Source organism: Haliotis cracherodii, unplaced genomic scaffold, assembly GCF_022045235.1.
Source record: "Haliotis cracherodii isolate W230 unplaced genomic scaffold, xgHalCrac1.p SCAF_7, whole genome shotgun sequence".
Taxonomy (NCBI): Eukaryota; Metazoa; Mollusca; class Gastropoda; order Lepetellida; family Haliotidae; genus Haliotis; species Haliotis cracherodii.
The window spans coordinates 46,276,678-46,295,180 of NW_027266330.1; the positions used below are offsets into that span (position 1 = coordinate 46,276,678).

At 42.9% G+C, this 18,503-nt stretch overlaps 1 protein-coding gene across 6 annotated transcripts in view; it reads right to left on the bottom strand.

The window, feature by feature from the left end:
* Nucleotides 1–14,783, bottom strand: part of LOC139447176 (sodium/hydrogen exchanger 9-like) — a 61,803-nt gene extending 47,020 nt beyond the window's left edge. For all 6 annotated transcript variants that reach the window (XM_071228383.1, XM_071228380.1, XM_071228378.1 and 3 more), the window contains exons 1-8: nt 14,516–14,783; nt 9,322–9,566; nt 8,920–8,997; nt 6,619–6,695; nt 6,169–6,266; nt 2,787–2,892; nt 1,975–2,113; nt 1,103–1,208 (exon numbers count right to left, since the gene is read on the bottom strand). In XM_071228383.1, coding sequence (XP_071084484.1) covers nt 1,103–1,208; nt 1,975–2,113; nt 2,787–2,892; nt 6,169–6,266; nt 6,619–6,695; nt 8,920–8,997; nt 9,322–9,566; nt 14,516–14,774 — 1,108 coding nt within the window. In that variant the 5' untranslated portion in view covers nt 14,775–14,783. The remainder of the gene's footprint in view (nt 1–1,102; nt 1,209–1,974; nt 2,114–2,786; nt 2,893–6,168; nt 6,267–6,618; nt 6,696–8,919; nt 8,998–9,321; nt 9,567–14,515) is intronic.
* Nucleotides 14,784–18,503: the final 3,720 nt, after the last annotated feature.

The window sequence follows — 18,503 nt, forward strand, 5'->3', positions numbered from 1 at the left end:
GAGACAGCCATGGAAAGCTGGGACTTAATCCCCCCTGAAACATCCATGGAGAGAGACAGGCATGGAGTGCTGGGACCTATTCTTCCCTGACACATCCATGGAGAGACAAGCATGGAGTGCCAAAATGTCGGGAATAGAACGCTTTAACCAATAGGCTAGAGTCTGGGGAAGGGTGAGATGTTTCTCTTGGGAAGGGTGAGATGAGTCTGGGGAAGGGTGAGATCGGTGGGGATGGGTGAGATATGTCTGGGGAAGGGTGAGTCTGGGAAGGGTGAGATAGGTGGGGATGGGTGAGATGTTTCTCTTGGGAAGGGTGAGATGAGTCTGGGAAGGGTGAGATAGGTGGGGAAGGGTGAGATGTTTCTCTTGGGAAGGGTGAGATGTTTCTCTTGGGAAGAGTGAGATGAGTCTGGGGAAGGGTGAGTCTGGGAAGGGTGAGATAGGTGGGGATGGGTGAGATGTTTCTCTTGGGAAGGGTGAGATGTTTCTCTTGGGAAGGGTGAGATGAGTCTGGGGAAGGGTGAGTCTGGGAAGGGTGAGATAGGTGGGGAAGGGTGAGATGTTTCTCTTGGGAAGGGTGAGATGAGTCTGGGGAAGGGTGAGATAGGTGGGGATGGGTGAGATATGTCTGGGGAAGGGTGAGTCTGGGAAGGGTGAGATAAGTGGGGAAGGGTGAGATGTTTCTCTTGGGAAGGGTGAGATGAGTCTGGGGAAGGGTGAGATAGGTGGGGATGGGTGAGATGTGTCTGTGAAGGGTGAGTCTGGGAAGGGTGAGATAGGTGGGGATGGGTGAGATATGTCTGGGGAAGGGTGAGTCTGGGAAGGGTGAGATGTTTCCCTTGGGAAGGGTGAGATATGTCTTGGGAAGGGTGAGATGGGTGGGGAAGGGTGAGTGGGGAAGGGGGAGATGAGTCTGGGAAAGGGGGAGATGTTTCCCTTGGGAAGGGTGAGATTAGCCTTGGGAAGTGTGAGATTAGCCTTTGGAAGGGTGAGATTAGCCTTGGGAAGGGTGAGATTAGCCTTGGGAAGGGTGAGATGTGTCTGGGGAAGGGCGAGTCTGGGGAAGGGGGGAGTAATCTGGGGAAGGGGGAGTGTGACCTACCTGTGAGTCCAGCCACCTCCGCAGTCTGGAATGAGCTGTAGGACATGAGGAAGAAGAGTGCCGTCTCCAGCAGCGGAAAGTCTCGGATCTTTGTGTACTTTGTGATCTGCCGTCTGTCAAGGATCTACTTAGTGTCTTTGACAGAATGTCATAGTTCTGTATGTTTGTCAGTGAGAGAAAGGCTCTGTATACTGAATGCAAACAGTATCAGAGCTAAATCCCAACTGACCGAGTGAGATGCTATTTGAACAGTACTACAGTTACATCACAGCATGTCAGCTTGACGTGGGAGGAAAGCCTGAAGTGATGCAGGTCTGACACATTTAACAGTTTGGTGAAACCCACAAGCAGGGGCATGGTGGTGCCAAAAACCAAGGAATACCATAATATCAACAAGAAAATAGCATTTTCACTATCCCTGCCATGAGGCACACTAGAAGTTTGTTTGTTCATATAGCAGTGAATATAAAGAAGAGACAGGCACCAGCATGGCTTTATGTCATGAGAAAAAATAGTAAATGTGAAATTTAAACACACAAAAGGCACCTTCTCTGAAAAAAATGATTTTGGGCGCCAATTCTTTAAACCAATCTTGATGAGTATCTCTCAGATAAGTTAACTTAAGCAGTTTCTGGGAAAACGTTTGCAAACACTATGCACTTTGTAAGAAAATCTAAAAATATGCAGCAAGGGAAATAACTCTGTTAAAAAATATTTACGGGACCAATTTTCGAACTCGGTTTTGAAAAGTACCTCATATATAAGTAAACTCATGGTGGGGGAAAAAAATAACTAGTCCTGACAAAAAAAGTAAGTTTCCTGATTATCATTTTGGATAACAAGCTCTTGTGCGAATGCTTCAACAAGGATACCAGTGCTGTCGCACATCCCATGAGAGACCCGATGGCAAAAGCGCCACCAAATATTCCAAGGAAATTGCCAAGAGCTTTGAAGAATGCCTCTGCATTGAACTTTTTCCCTCCTGAGAGCTGTCCATATGTTTCTACAGACCTGAAACAGCACATCATCAAAACATTCAAGAAAATTAAAGAAAAAACACAAATCATTTGTGCTCAACTTGTGGTAGAAGTTGAAAATACATAGAGGTGCACATCAGTAATCTTATCAAATCATCAAGACCGATTTAGAATTAGAATTTATTTATATAATGCCTAAAATTTAAATTGGCCTATCAGGCAAAACAAAATACTGACTTATGATAACAACCATTGTGACATACGAGTCAAAGTAGGGCACTTATCACATGTGTACTCATTCCCTAACAACTAAGGTTAGTTTCAAGGTGTCAATAGTGGTAATCTGAGAAAGGTTACGGTGAGACACAATTTCACCGAAATTGATATACACATTTTCAAATGCAATTTTGAACCAAAATAATAAAATGGAGGTTTGACTTAAAGCCTGAAATACACCTTTTGTTACAAAACAGTGTAACAATGGCACTAAGGGGCATATTTTGTAACTGATTTGTTGAATTCAAGATACAAGGAGTAATGTCTGTATTTGGGAAAATCAATCAAAACCCATTGTCTGCATGTTTAACATTAACACTTGACAGGGTTTTTCTTCTGAAAATTCACAATACACAAGAAAATATAATGTATACATGACAGTTATCGTCCATTTTCCCACTCATCACAAAGTGACAATGTGATGTCCTTACCCTGATAAAACTATGGCCACTGCATCGTTGAAGACACTTTCTCCAAATACAATTGCGTAAAGATCCACGTCGACATGAAGGTCGTGAAATAGAGCCAATACTGTCACTGAAACAGTTCACAGGCTGGTCAAACAAAGTCAAGGCATATCTGATAACAACAGTTGTATCCCTATCCACCACCATGGCCAATACTGTCACTGAAACAGTTCACAGGCTAGTCAAAAAATTTCAAGGCATATCTGATAAAAACAGTTGTATCCCCCACCATGGGACACATTAGAATTGTGTTTGTTTATACAGTAGTGAATAAAAACTGTAGAAAACAGTCCTATAAAGCCTGAAGAAGAGATAGGAACTTTACCCGCTTCATGTCATCAGAAAAAATGATTAAAAGTGAAATTAATACACACAAAAGGATCCCTCTCTGGAAGACAATAACTCCATCTTGATAAGTATCTCTTAAATAAGCTAACTTAGGTAGTTTCTGAAAAAACTTGTCCCCCTTTCACACAGTTTTTACTGAGTTGAAAAGCATGGAGCAAGGGCCATAACTCCGTAAAAAATACATGTCGACACCAATTTGCGAACACATTTGAGATCGTGACAAGTCAGATCAGTGCGTAAAAATGATTCTTTCTAAGTTGAATAGTTTTTGAGAAAATTTGTCCACATTGAGAAGCGGACTGAAGGACGGACGGACAACGTTCCTGTATCCCTAGCCCCAAAATCATACTCATCAAATCTCAAAAAAGAGAGCTCCCTAAATATTTAACAAAAAATTGACTTCTTGTTACACAAAGAAAAAGTCAGACCAGAGGTTGTTATTTTGCATAAATATCAATGGTGAAGGGAGGCATTTATTGTTGGCTTAGGTCCTGACCAATATGGGTACCAATATGGTAATATGTAGAGGGATCACCATGGATACCAGAGCAGGTACTTCGTGAAATTGGATACCAGTGCAGCAACACCACAGACAAGGCTACTCCCAAACCCTGGTCACCTACCCCACAGACAAGGCTACTCCTCAACCCTGGTCACCTACCCCTCAGTCAAGGCTACTCCCTCAACCCGGGTCACATACCCCACAGACAAGGCTACTCCCCAACCCCGGTCACCTACCCCTAAGACAAGGCTACTCCTCAACCCTGGTCACCTACCCCTCAGACAAGGCTACTCCCCAACCCGGGTCACCTACCCCACAGACAAGGCTACTCCCCAACCCCGGTCACCTACCCCTAAGACAAGGCTACCCCCCCAACCCCGGTCACCTACCCCTCAGACAAGGCTACTCCCCAACCCGGGTCACCTACCCCTCAGACAAGACTACCCCCCCAACCCCGGTCACCTACCCCTCAGACAAGGCTACTCCCCAACCCCGGTCACCTACCCCACACAAGGCTACCCCCCCAACCCAGGTCACCTACCCCTCAGACAAGGCTACTCCCCAACCCGGGTCACCTACCCCTCAGACAAGACTACCCCCCCAACCCGGGTCACCTACCCCACAGACAAGACTACCCCCCCAACCCGGGTCGCCTACCCCTCAGACAAGGCTACTCCCCAACCCGGGTCACCTACCCCTCAGACAAGGCTACTCCCCAACCCGGGTCACCTACCCCTCAGACAAGGCTACTCCCCAACCCGGGTCACCTACCCCTCAGACAAGGCTACTCCCCAACCCGGGTCACCTACCCTACAGACAAGGCTACTCCCCAACCCGGGTCACCTACCCCACAGACAAGGCTACTCCCCAACCCGGGTCACCTACCCCTCAGACAAGGCTACCCCCCCAACCCGGGTCACCTACCCCTCAGTTAAGGCTACTCCCCAACCCTGGTCACCTACCCCTCAGTTAAGGCTACCCCCTCAACCCGGGTCACCTACCCCACAGACAAGGCTACCCCCCCAACCCCGGTCACCTACCCCTCAGACAAGGCTACTCCCCCAACCCTGGTCACCTACCCCACAGACAAGGCTACTCCCCAACCCAGGTCACCTACCCCACAGACAAGGCTACCCCCCCCAACCCCGGTCACCTACCCCTAAGACAAGGCTACCCCCCCAACCCGGGTTATCTACCCCACAGACAAGGCTACTCCCCAACCCCGGTCACCTACCCCTCAGACAAGGCTACTCCCCAACCCGGGTCACCTACCCCACAGACAAGGCTACACCCCAACCCGGGTCACCTACCCCTCAGACAAGGCTACTCCCCAACCCGGGTCACCTACCCCTCAGACAAGGCTACTCCCCAACCCGGGTCACCTACCCCACAGACAAGGCTTCTCCCCAACCCGGGTCACCTACCCCTAAGACAAGGCTACTCTCCAACCCGGGTCACCTACCCCTCAGACAAGGCTACTCCCCCAACCCCGGTCACCTACCCCTCAGACAAGGCTACTCCCCAACCCCGGTCACCTACCCCTCAGACAAGGCTACTCCCCAACCCGGGTCACCTACCCCACAGACAAGGCTACCCCCCCAACCCGGGTCACCTACCCCTCAGACAAGGCTACTCCCCAACCCGGGTCACCTACCCCTCAGACAAGGCTACTCCCCAACCCGGGTCACCTACCCCTCAGACAAGACTACCCCCCCAACCCGGGTTACCTACCCCACAGACAAGACTACTCCCCAACCTGGGTCACCTACCCCTCAGACAAGACTACTCCCCAACCTGGGTCACCTACCCCTCAGACAAGGCTACTTCCCAACCCGGGTCACCTACCCCTCAGACAAGGCTACTCCCCAACCCGGGTCACCTACCCCTCAGACAAGGCTACTCCCCAACCACGGTCACCTACCCCACAGACAAGGCTACTCCTCAACCCTGGTCACCTACCCCTCGGTTAAGGCTACCCCCTCAACCCGGGTCACCTACCCCACAGACAAGGCTACCCCCCCAACCCCGGTCACCTACCCCTCAGACAAGGCTACTCCCCAAACCCTGGTCACCTACCCCACAGACAAGGCTACTCCGCAACCCCGGTCACCTACCCCACAGACAAGGCTACCCCCCCAACCCGGGTCACCTACCCCTCAGACAAGGCTACTCCCCAACCCGGGTCACTGCCGCTCTGACAAGGCTACCCCCTCAACCCGGGTCACCTACCCCACAGACAAGGCTACCCCCTCAACCCGGGTCACCTACCCCACAGACAAGGCTACCCCCCCAACCCCGGTCACGTACCCCTCAGACAAGGCTACTCCCCAACCCGGGTCACTACCGCTCTGACAAGGCTACTCCCCAACCCGGGTCACCTACCCTTCTGACGAGGCTACTCCCCAACCCGGGTCACTACCCCTCAGACAAGGCTACTCCCCAACCTGGGTCACCTACCCCTCTGACAAGGCTACCCCTTACACCTGGGTCACATACCTGGATCTGTGGCGGAGATGATGGCTCCAAAGAAGAAGCAGTCATTGAGTGTGAACTCTGTGTAGGACATGAGCCGGGTCAGCCCGAACATGGTCCCCCTGCCAACACAACCACCGAGATTACAGCATGCAGTCTCAAGCTATTCAAGCATTGACTTGCTCTGAAAAATACCTGCATAGATTCCACAAACATGGTGTCAGAATTTTAAAAAATTTGTTGTTCAATCCTATGAAGACCTCTTTGTTTGTTTGTTGTTTAACACCACACTCTGCAATATTCCATATGACTGCAGCCTCAGACATACAAACCAGGGATTGAAATTATTGAAATGATATTAAAAAAAAAGATTTTGGCTGTTTAACACTGCACTCGGCAATATTCCAGCTGTATGACATGTCAGTGAATTAAAGTTCAGTGGGTTCATCTAGCAATATGTGACACACTACTTACCCTACAGCCAGACAGGATATTGTTGTGCCGATAAAAGCAAACATTATGATCGCACCAAGATTCTTGAAGAAATGACGCTGAAAGACAAAACATTTCAATGCATTCTCCATTGATGATACATGTTAACCATTATTGTATCAATTGCCGGAAATGATCTTCAGTCATCTACCTTTTCAGCTCAACTTCAAGACAAGTATTTGATTATAAACTAGGGCTGTTACAATTCACTCCCGTACTCGGTGAATCAAACCCCATCCATTCGTGACTTGAATTCATTATTTGTGGTCACTAGAATCGAATATTTATGAATATGCAATGATGTACATTTACATACCCTGTACCTAAAAATGTCCATAAGAACATATCATATGCATAGATTTCTTCAAAAACAAATCTCTTATAATATTTGATTTGACAGTATTGTTGTCACTGGTCATTGTCACATTTGAGCAGACACTAGTACCTGGATAAGTGCAGTATATAAATGTATAATATATTAATAATGAACAAACCATGTCAAATAATTTATGTTATTGTTTCCCTGAATATAACAAATAATACATCAACTGCTGACTTGTTATTGTATTCGTGAATTAATAATCATATTCGTTACCCTATATTTGTGATACGAATCGTCTTTGCCTCATAGTGTGTTCGTTGCAGCCCTATAAACACTACACAACATTCCCAAGGACCAATACAGTCATGTTTAGTCAAAGGTCCGAATCTTCAGCAAATGTCAGTATGTTTGACAGGAGATTTCAGTGAAGAATAACCAATGCTGGAGAGAGTTTGGCTTAACCCCCCATGAACTGTATTTCAATTATTTCACCGCATGTCAGCTTTACATAGCGAGTGAGTGTGCGTGTGTCGTTTTACGTCACTTTTAGCAATATTCCAGCAATATCATGACTGGGGACACCAGAAATTAAGGGTGAAACGATACACCGATATTCCGATGCATCGCGATACTTGACCCACGATACGATATACGATACACGTGGGCCCATTTATCGATACGCCACGATACGGAACGCAAATCTCAAGTAAAGCGTTTCCTCGCTATTGTGCCTTTCAATAAACCTTTAACTTGGTTATAGCGCGCGGTAACGCATGGCTCCCCAAAACGTACTTACATTTTTAATAAGCTCAGGTTTTACACCGACATGTTTTTCCCCATCTCAAAAAACATTATCAGCTGATCCCCGCAAGCACATAACACCGGAAATACCTGTCAGCAAATCCGAACTGAAGTACGCAATCAAATACCATTACTATACTATCTTGTTATTAAAACGTGTTCATTATATATCTGGACTTGTGTTTGTAATACATTTTATTAATTTTATTCAAAATTTCATTTAATATTGTTTTCATTAAGTTATGTGAAATCGTGTGTGAAGAGATACAGCAACCACGGTCAGATTACCGCTTTTGACGTATTGAAACGAACTTTAGTTGCTAGAGAATGGATACATATATTAAAAATGCCATACTTTGACTCCTTAAAAGTCATGTGTGTGGCAATTTGGTGAATATATGTCAACATAACGTTTTCGCAATCGAAATACATGTAGCACGGGAAGTCCCTAAGGTGACTGATCAAATTGTTCCATACGTAAAAATATCCTGCAACAGCAATCACCAGTACCAAAATGCTACACTTGTGGTTCTTATAATTTGAAATATATATATATATAGTAAAAGCTGCAACTAAGGTAACACGATATTGAAATATATTATTCCTGATAAAATTCTTTGAAGTTGTATCACCGGTGGAGTACATTAATTAGTTTCTGGTGTTTGAACTTTGAATTGTTTTTAAGGAAAGTTAGAGAAAGTTCCAACTTCAGTAGTCTTGTTATTATACAATAATTTTGACTGTTCCAAAATCATGAAAGGTTCAATCTTGACATGCTTTAAGTCTTGTTTTATTTATCATTGCGTATCGAGATACGTATCGTATCGTGACCAGAATATCGAGATGCGTATCGTATCGTGACCTTCCTGTATCGTTGCAGCCCTACCAGAAATGGGGATGGGATTAGCATTTGCTGTGCAGAGTTGCATCCCTTGGGCATGCCAGAAACCTATGATTGTGGATTCCAGTTCGCCCCGATTATGTTTCTAGGTTTGTCAGCACCATACCCTTGTGCTTGTGGGTTTCACTGAAGTGGTAAACATCTGAGACCTGCATCACTTCAGGCTTTCCTCCCACATTAAGCTGTGATATAACTGGCATACTGTTAAAAGCTGCGTTAAACCCAACTCACTCACACTGACAGAGTGTGCAATACTTACTCTCTTCATACTGTATCCAGCCTCAAAAATAATCAGGGGCAGCATCACATTGAAGAAGAGCTCGGGTTCAAAGGTTACCTGTTGAAAGGATGCAGGGTCAATAAATATATCATACAGTGAAATAACATGGTTTACTCACAGAAAGCCGTGTGCTCAGCTACCCCAGGTAAACTTGGTTCAGTTTATGTTCACAGTGTTCTGCGACCCTGATGATGGGGTCAGGGACCCCTTCAGCATAAAACATGGGGTCATTTTCAAAACATATGGGGCCACACTCTGAGATATCAATAAAAAAACCTGATGCGCAGGTTACTGATGCAGAATCCACGTCCACAGGTAACATTAGCAATACAAAGAATGTTTCCCATGGCTTCTTCCTGTTCCTCAAGTCAACACACTTACAGCTTTCTCCAGCATGGGTTCTGGCTTCGCAGATCCATCACTGGTCAGGTTGTACTTGAACGTCTCGTTGGCGGTGGCGTTCTTGCTGTCCGGGAGGCTGATGTACAGCGAGGGCGGGGCGTTCCCCGAGTAGTACGTCTGGTTGTTGGACTCGGACAGCACTGCCCAAACTTTGGAATCATCGGGGGTAACCGGAGGCGTGGGGGTGGCATAGATGAACTTAATGATCACACCAACAATCAGTCCTGTAACCATAGTAACAAAAATAAATCATTCTAAAGCAGTTAAATGAGCTGAACTTGGTCTATAGTGTATGTAATTGTGCAATTCACATTGGTAACACCCACTAGGGGTGACTATTGGTCTGGAAATCACTATTGCGATAACTATTGATATTGAAAGAAAAACTATTGCGATAACTATTGATATTGCAAGCAACCATTGCGATAAATATCAATAGTTTTCAGTGTATCATTTTTTATGGATTTTAGAGTTGAATTAAACCTTGGAACTGAAGTTTCCTTTGAATGTGATAACCATAACAACAAATAAAATGTAAATTTTGAGATATGACTGTTTTTGTTTTTTCTTTACCCTAATAATTTAAGAAAAAGAAACTTCCACATTACCATGTGTACATTCCTACCACTCATGATCAAAAGAAAAACGAATTTGAACAGCATTTGACTCAATCATATAATATGGTAAATACAATCAAAACTATCAATATTCCTAACTGAAATTGATATTATTGATCGGAAACTGATTTAACAATCGATTTATTGACTGTAAGTGCTCACCAAAAACAATATATCGATATTTCGATTTATCGTGACAGCCCTAACACACACTAGCAGGAAGACATGAGCAGGCAGGTCAGTGAACAAGTTATATAGTATGTCTCAATCATGGGACAAATACCGTAATAGACATAAAAGGTGTCAGGGTCTCAACTTGAAATGGAAAGAAGTGCACTTAATATTTCTCAAAACAAAACGGTACAGCAAGAGAATTAGTATATATCACACTGGACAAATTGAATTGCATTACTCTGGTGTATGGTATATACAACATCAGATATATATCGTTAGGCTAAAAAAATAATAGTCTTGGTTCTCGGGCACCCCCACTTCATCATAAAGTCCGTCGCACATTTCGTTTTTATTTTTTTTTTAAAATGTCTTTAAATATTCTGTGTCTTGGACACACGACCATGGCAGTGATAGGCTAACAATACTTGAAGAACATGATTTTGCCAAAAATACTGTAAACAAAATTTGGTTACATATTAGCTTAAACAACCCCCAAAATGCACCACCCACCTGCACTATATTTTCAAAAGCCATTTACTTACAAAATATTATATTGCTATTTTGCTCATCAATCATATCAAGGAAGCACACACATATCCCTGGCCGGGGCACCATATGGGCATTCTGATAATGAGGGGTCCCCAGCTACCTGTGCACAGCGTAAGAGTCAACTTAATGGATCCAAATGGTCATATTTAAGGACTTGAGAGCATGTCTCTAAAACCCTTGGGAAAAGGATGGTACTCATAACATCCATCACTGGTTTATCTGTCCCAGACTTGTTTACTTACATACCTCAATCATACACCAGTAGCTGTAATATGCTGGGTGTGTCATAAAACAACAATCACGTCTCTGGTCTCGTGTTTCTGCCGACTATGCAAACATCGTAACATGTGTCTAGTTTAATCATTGAAAACTGATCATTTAGATATGTTAGAGTTTGCATTGAAGCTGTATTGAATTGTACTGACACAATAACTACATTACACTCTACCCACTGTATAGAGTTACATCCCTGAATACTGCCTATCGACAGCATGGCTTCAGGTTTCATCCGCCTAACCAACTGAATGGGATCGCTACTGAACAGGCATCATATTAGGGAGCAAAGATTTACTTACAGTGTTGGTTAAATGAATACTAATGTAAGATGGATCGAAAATCTACTGAAGCACATCACGATTTCAGTTAATGTGGATACTGGTTTGCCATGGTACAGTCACAATAAAGCTCTGTCATAAGGACAACATGAGTCATATTGATCCTATGATTAGTTGGAGAGAATACATTGTTATGAGTGAGTGAGTATGGTTTTACTCCGCTTTTAGGAATATTCCAGCAATATCACGGCGGGGAACACCAGGAATGGGCTTCTCACATTGTACCCATGTCGAGAATCGAACCCAGGTCTTCGGCGTGACAAGCGAACACTTTAACCACTAGGTGCGCTGTAATGTCACTGGTCTACAGATGACCGGGTATAAACCTAGGGATTTATCTGAGATTCCATTCTACAAGTAAAAATGCCCTTTGTTGACAAACTGAGAAGAAAGTAAACATTTTGCCCAATGCTGGGATTATTTATAAAGTTATGAGTTTCGTAATTTCAGAGGTATTTTAACATTTTATTGTGCATTTCTTTCAATGCAAATAATCTAACAACAAGCATTGAAGCCACTTCCTCCTACAGTTTACTGGCCACATTGTAAGTGAAGTACGAGTCTCTAAAAGTCCAATACGTTAGTTGTAGTTATTAAAATATGAATTGGGAAGGTTAATATTTCCAATTTAGGACATTTTACAGACATTTGCTGCAAACTTTGTGTCAATTATCAGTCTCTGGGGAGGCCAAGCACTTCTGTCTCGTGTTTCTTCAGTGTGCGAATGTCTGTAGTCTTTCAACCAGGAATCCAGTGACTGTTTTTTCCCTGTGGGATGTCTAGCTACTAATCGCAGGGATTTATCTAGACCTGCTCAGATGCCGATATTCAGACCCAAGTCTGCAGCAAATAACAGTAAAAACTCCCAATTTGAATTAAAAATTTCCCGATTCCTCAGAATTAACAGAAATAAAAATGTTGAAATAATCAAAATTTCAAAATTCTGTCCCAATTTGCAAGCCGAGGGCACTTAGGGAAAAAGTTTGGAACTCGAGATAAATCTCTGGACCACCAAGACTAGCGGCATAAGAAAAATATGAGACATTATTCAGTTTTATTGGCTTCACATTTAATATCAACTGCTTCTTTTAACAATTTGCATACTTTTCAAAAAGAGTACTGTTTTCCCCACAAAGTATCAGACAGTCACCATGCTCTCAGATCACCTCGCACATGGCCCTGTCTGGTGTCATATATTGTGATCACATACTGTAGGAACTATAACAGTGTCATATCAGGAAGTAATACCTCAATATGAAACTCTAATGTAAGGGTTACGCCATTTTTCTGGGCATTATCATTTGCAGGAGCCCGAGGTCTTCCATCAACTGCCCGATGAGGAGGGCAATTGAAAAGACCAAAGGCTTCTGCAAATGATTTTGTGTTACCGTTATTATAGCTGAAATGGATGGAATTTGTTATCAAATAAAAAGAAACAACAATATCGGTTTTGAAACATTTAGTACAATCAACAGGAATGTCACTGACCCACTTTTACAAATATGGAAACATCATAGAACAAACCAGATGATGTCACCACTGAACGTGACGTCACCTATCCCTATCCTATGACGTCACCTAACAACGGGCTTGACATTGGCCCGTTGTCAAGCAATATGAGGGCATTATCACGTTACAGTGGCCCTCTCATTTCTGACAACATGAGGGTGGTTTAATGATAATTCTATCCATTTTAGCTATGATAACATGCATAATGAAATGGACATAAATCGTAAAATAATATTTTCGGCTTGTATGTAAACGAGGTTTCATGCCACTATTTTTAGTAACTGATTCAATTTACAATATATGTTTTGGTTGGACAATATATTTGCTTTGATGACCAGAATGGTTCCTCACATGTGAAATGTTTATGCATCATACTGTGTCTTGTATTGTGACCTTACCAACGTGACATGTATGTTTGTTTGTTTTTTAACGCTGCACTCAGCAATATTCCAGCTATATGACTGACAACATGGGCATCGATCCACACAATTGGGATATGATGACACACATCAACCAAGTCAGCGAGAAGATCCAGGGTAGAAAAGATCTTCAGCAACCCATGCTTGCCGTAAAAGGCGACTAAGCTTGTCATAAGAGGCGGCGAACGGGATCGGGTGGTCAGGCTCGCTGACTTGGTTGATGCATGTCATCGATCCCAATTATGTGGAATCACTTGATTGTCTGGTCCAGACTCGATTATTTACAGACCGCCGTCATATAGCTGGAATATTGCTGTGGGCGAACAAACAAACAAACAAACAAACAAACCCATAAGGTCCTTTTTCTGCTCGTGGGTCACTGTGACACATATCTATCAATGAGTGGAAATGTCTTATTCTTGAAATTTTGCACACCCACATTACTTGTTAGGCTTGTGCTGAAAAATACAAGTCATTTTCCCTTTTTGTGACCCAAGGGATTCTGGGAAAAAGTAGAGGTCCCCAGCAATCTGTGCTTGTCGTAAGGGCTGACTACATAAATTGTGTGGTTAGGATCAGTGACTTGGTTGATTGCATGTTATCGTATCCCAATGAGTGAATCAATACTCATGCAATGATGGCCTGTAAATAACCAAACTATTAATCTCAGCGAGTAATGTTATTACTGGCATGTGAAATTATTGGTTAAGTAACCATGGTAACATTACCTTACTGAAATGAATGTAAAATTGATGTTTATGACATGACTACTGATGTGTTCTCCTTTACAACCACCTGAGATGATGAAAAGAATTATGAAAATAACATGGTAAACATCTAATCTCAAATGACCTCTTTGGTTCATTACGACATTATGCCTGTAAATGAAGTAACTGTGACAACTGCATACCTCATTTCATTCATTAATCAATTAATCACGGTCAGTAGTTTAGTATGTCATTACATGGGGCTACGGTTCAACCCATTATAAAAGCCTGCCACCCTATGTCGTACGATCTACCGTATACTTCATCCTCTGATTGCGAAAGTGATACCTTGTTTGACAAGGAAATATAATGCAAAGTTCACCTTATTTTGGAATTTGAAAGTGAGGGATGTTTCAACGGGGTTTGTCAGTTTTGTCATATCAGCTGTTATGTGAGTGGTATTGTGGTATTGTGACACAGCGTACAACCACAGCTCGTAACAAATGTGAAAAGATAAACATTGAAATAAACATTCAACGACCTGACCACCACAAACAGATACTTTGTGCATCATACAAACCCACCATATATCATTGAAAGTCCCGTTTCGTGAACAAAACGAAATCGTCGATGCTTGAATAGCCAGACTGTCAAAATTGTCAACATGAGAAGTCCCAGCAACATCAAAATCGTAAGACTGTCTGTCGTGTGTTGCAACGCCACGGTCTTTTCTTTTTGTATATTAGATGCTGCCGGCGATATAGTTGCAGGTTGAGCCGCCATCGCGGCAGATATGCAACAACACGCAGTCACAAACACAGCGATCACTCCACCGGCCGCCATGCTGAATTCACTCCCACTTCGCTACTTCCGGTTATAACGCAATGACCTAAAGTAATATTTTCTGACTCGTCAACACAAGATAGTGACTCGAAAGCTATTATCGGTTTGAGTCAGTATGTTTATATATTCGTTTAAAAGAGATGCGTATGGTTTGGTTGTTTTTAGGGGCAATAACAGAGAATGGGAGTACATTTGCCATTTGGGTTTCGATGACGTGGAATAATTCGGTGCCAGGCGTGTCGTGAGCCTGACACGCAATGTCCATGGCTGCACACAGCAGGAGTAGAATACGGATTGATGCACGTTATTGACCAGAACAATTCAATTAGTGACATTTATATTCTGGAACGTTCGGCGCTTGGCCATGACAAAGAATGATAATGGCGGTGGCCATGCTGCCCAAACAACGCCCATAGATCTATAAATAAGAAAATATCAATATTGGGCCGTTGCAATTTGGTTATTTAATTATTCCTCTTCGTCGACGCCTCGTTATTTTCTTCTGTCTTATAAACATATATTTTTTAAAGTAATTTTAGATAAGGAACAGTTGGCTACATTTAGCTTTGCAGAGCTGGTCCCCTTATCACCACCAGGATCCGCTGTTCATGGATACGATTTATTGCTAGTTTCATCTCGGTTGTGATTCCTTGGTTTGCCAGCACTATATATATATATATATATATATATACGCGTGTTCATTAGTCTCTTTTACAATTCAATCTTTGAATCACGTCGTGATCTAGTGAGTGAGTGAGTATGGTTTTAAGCCGCTGTTAGCAATATTCCAGCCACATCCATGCAGGCGGGCGACACCAGAAATAGGCTTCACACATTGTACCCATTGTTTAAATCTGGTCAAACCAGACTCACACATCATTTCATCATTGTCCATTTCTCCACGGCCCAAATCTAACAGGCTTTTAAAAACGAGTGTGGCCAAAATGAAATATCTACTTAAATTCAGGATATACACACTGGAATGACCATTTACAACTATCTCGAATCAATGGTAAAGCTATTTGTGACGAATAACGTCTTTGAGGGGCAGTTAGAAGTTGGAGTACTAAGGATAAGATATATCATCATTTAGAACCTACACCGAAACGTCGCTCCCAATTGTAATAAAGATGTTCATCCATATATCCTACCCTTACTTATTTGTGGACTATATTGATGAGCTGGTGATATGTAACATCTACGACGAGAAAATATTCCTTTTTTTCAATCATCTAGCTGACAGTGAAGTCCCGAGTTGTTGTTTTTTAAAAACATATGATGTCTCGTAGCAGTGACAGTTCATATAAATAAAGGTCGCTGTAAATAGAATAACGTTCCTGTAACAGCCACACAGTACGGGCACCTGGTCGAGTGTCGGAATTGTGACGTCATAATGTTGTGACGTAATTTTCAATTGATATTATCCATCTCCCCGTTAGGTCACAGAATTCAAAGAATTTAATATCAAGACGTCCACCAACTCCGTAAAGTAGCAAAGAAAGACATTTATTTGTATGTCAGTCTATCTTAAACGTGTAATTTAGAAAGTTTGTGACACGTTAATTAAAAAGTCCATTGGTTAGGATTTTCTGACAATGTGTTGATATCGCCCGGTTTCAATTGAGGCAAAAATAGTGAACAATGGTGAAGTGAAACCAACTTGGAAGATTTCTTCTACACGATGGCACTCCTCTGTTCTTCAGAGTTCTAAGAAGTGGTGGATTATGGAGTACCACATACCAGATTTTCTGATCGTCGTTACCCGTGAAGATCCGGGGTAGAATAGGTCTTCAGCAACCCATGCTTGCCGTAAAAGGCGACCATGCTGGTCGTAAGAGGCGACTATAACGGAAAGGGTAGTCAGGCTCGCTGACTTGGTTGAAGCACGTCTTCGTATCCTAATCGCGTAGATCAATGGTCATGATGTTAATCACTGGATTGTCTGGACCAGACTTATTATCTACAGACCGCCGTCATATAGCTGGAATATTGGTCATTGCGGCGTTAAACATCAAACAAACAAATCTGATTGTCGTATATTACTTACTCGGGGTAAAGTTTGTTGTTTAACGCGAACAATAATCCAGACATATGGTTTCTCACCAAGCGTGATGTTTTATGGAAAGTCAGGCTTTGATTCAGTAAGGATACGATATATGGATGAACAACTTCTTTATTGCAATTATAGGAGCGACGTTTCGGGTAAGTGTCTAACTACGTTATCAAACAAGTGTTACAACCTACATCAAAACGTCGCTCCTATTTGTAATAAAGAAGTTGTTCATCCATACATCTTATCCTCACCTAGTATTCCAACTTCCCAATGCCTCTCAAAGACGTCAAGGCTTTGAGTGTTGATGTGGGAGTCTACTTCGTGTATGTATTACCGGTCTAACAGCACAACAGTCGAGTGAGACACTTTACTTATTCCACGTAGACAATTTATATATACTGTAGGATACCAAGGTCACAGACAGTGATGACTATGAAAGACAAAATGGATGAATTATGTTCCAGTTTTCAATGGTAGCGGCTCTACTTCTGAGATCAAATCGTCCCCTACCAGAGTTGACTGCATCGGAATTTTATGTATAGGTATGGCCTAATTTATGTATTTTTCATGAGTAGAGTTTTAATAGATTTCACATTTCAGTACTAATTACCCTCGGCCACCCGTTTGCCCATCAGTACTAATTACCCCCAGCCGCCCGTATGCCCAATGCCCATTGCAATTTACTTTTCAGTGATAATTAGGTCCTGGCTTCCAGTTGTCCATAACTATCAGCGCTAATTACTGTAAAGTGTTGGCTTATATATGTTCTCTGCCTCAAAGCATTCATTCGCCTGATGTAGGAGTAAGCACATACTCCCAAATGTTGTGTTCCTCATAATAAAGAAGTTGACCATAGATTCTCTTCCTTATAGAGAGAAAAGTTCTAACAAAGGTGCCACTTGTGTCCAGATCATGTTCATACAGTACTTTAGGATAAGCTTCGTATCGAGATAACATTTTGCAGACCTCTTCCTCAAATAATCTTAACATCATTCGCAGAAACAATCTGGAACCTGCCCAGGGATGCATGTGTCACATGACGGACAGTTTCTGGGCATGGAAAGGAAATATAATACACCAGCTGCTCGAGGAGAAAAGCGCTCGTAAAATCAGCTCATTTTGACCGTAGTTTGAATGTACAGTTCGACAGGACTGAGGGGATTTTAAGGCCCCTGCCATTATTTCTGATACATATCGAGTGTGTGCGAAACTGAAACATGTTATTTCTGAAAGCTGCCAGAGCTTAAAGACACACTAAGCAATACTCCAGCTATAAACTGATGATGGCGGTCTGTAAATAAACAGACCAGACATTCCAGTGGTTGATATCTAGAAATGTCCAATGACACACTCTTAACCAAGTAAATAAGCCTGACCACCCGATCCTTTTAGTCGCCCCCGAATCTCCACGGGGTCAAGGCCAGAGTGACCACGGCTAGAAACCATTAATGCACGTTCTATTGTAAGTCTGGATGAAGACAATGATATAAATTAAATATTTACAATTATAGTGTTTTTTGTCCAGTGTGTTGAGAAGATCAGCAACCCTGCAGGGCAATTCAATTGGATGAAGTCGGCTGCCTGAAAAGTGAAACGGAAGGCTTTCCGTTGCTGCTCTGGATCAGACAATTCTGTGATTAACATCATGGGCATCGATCCACGCAATTGGGATCGAT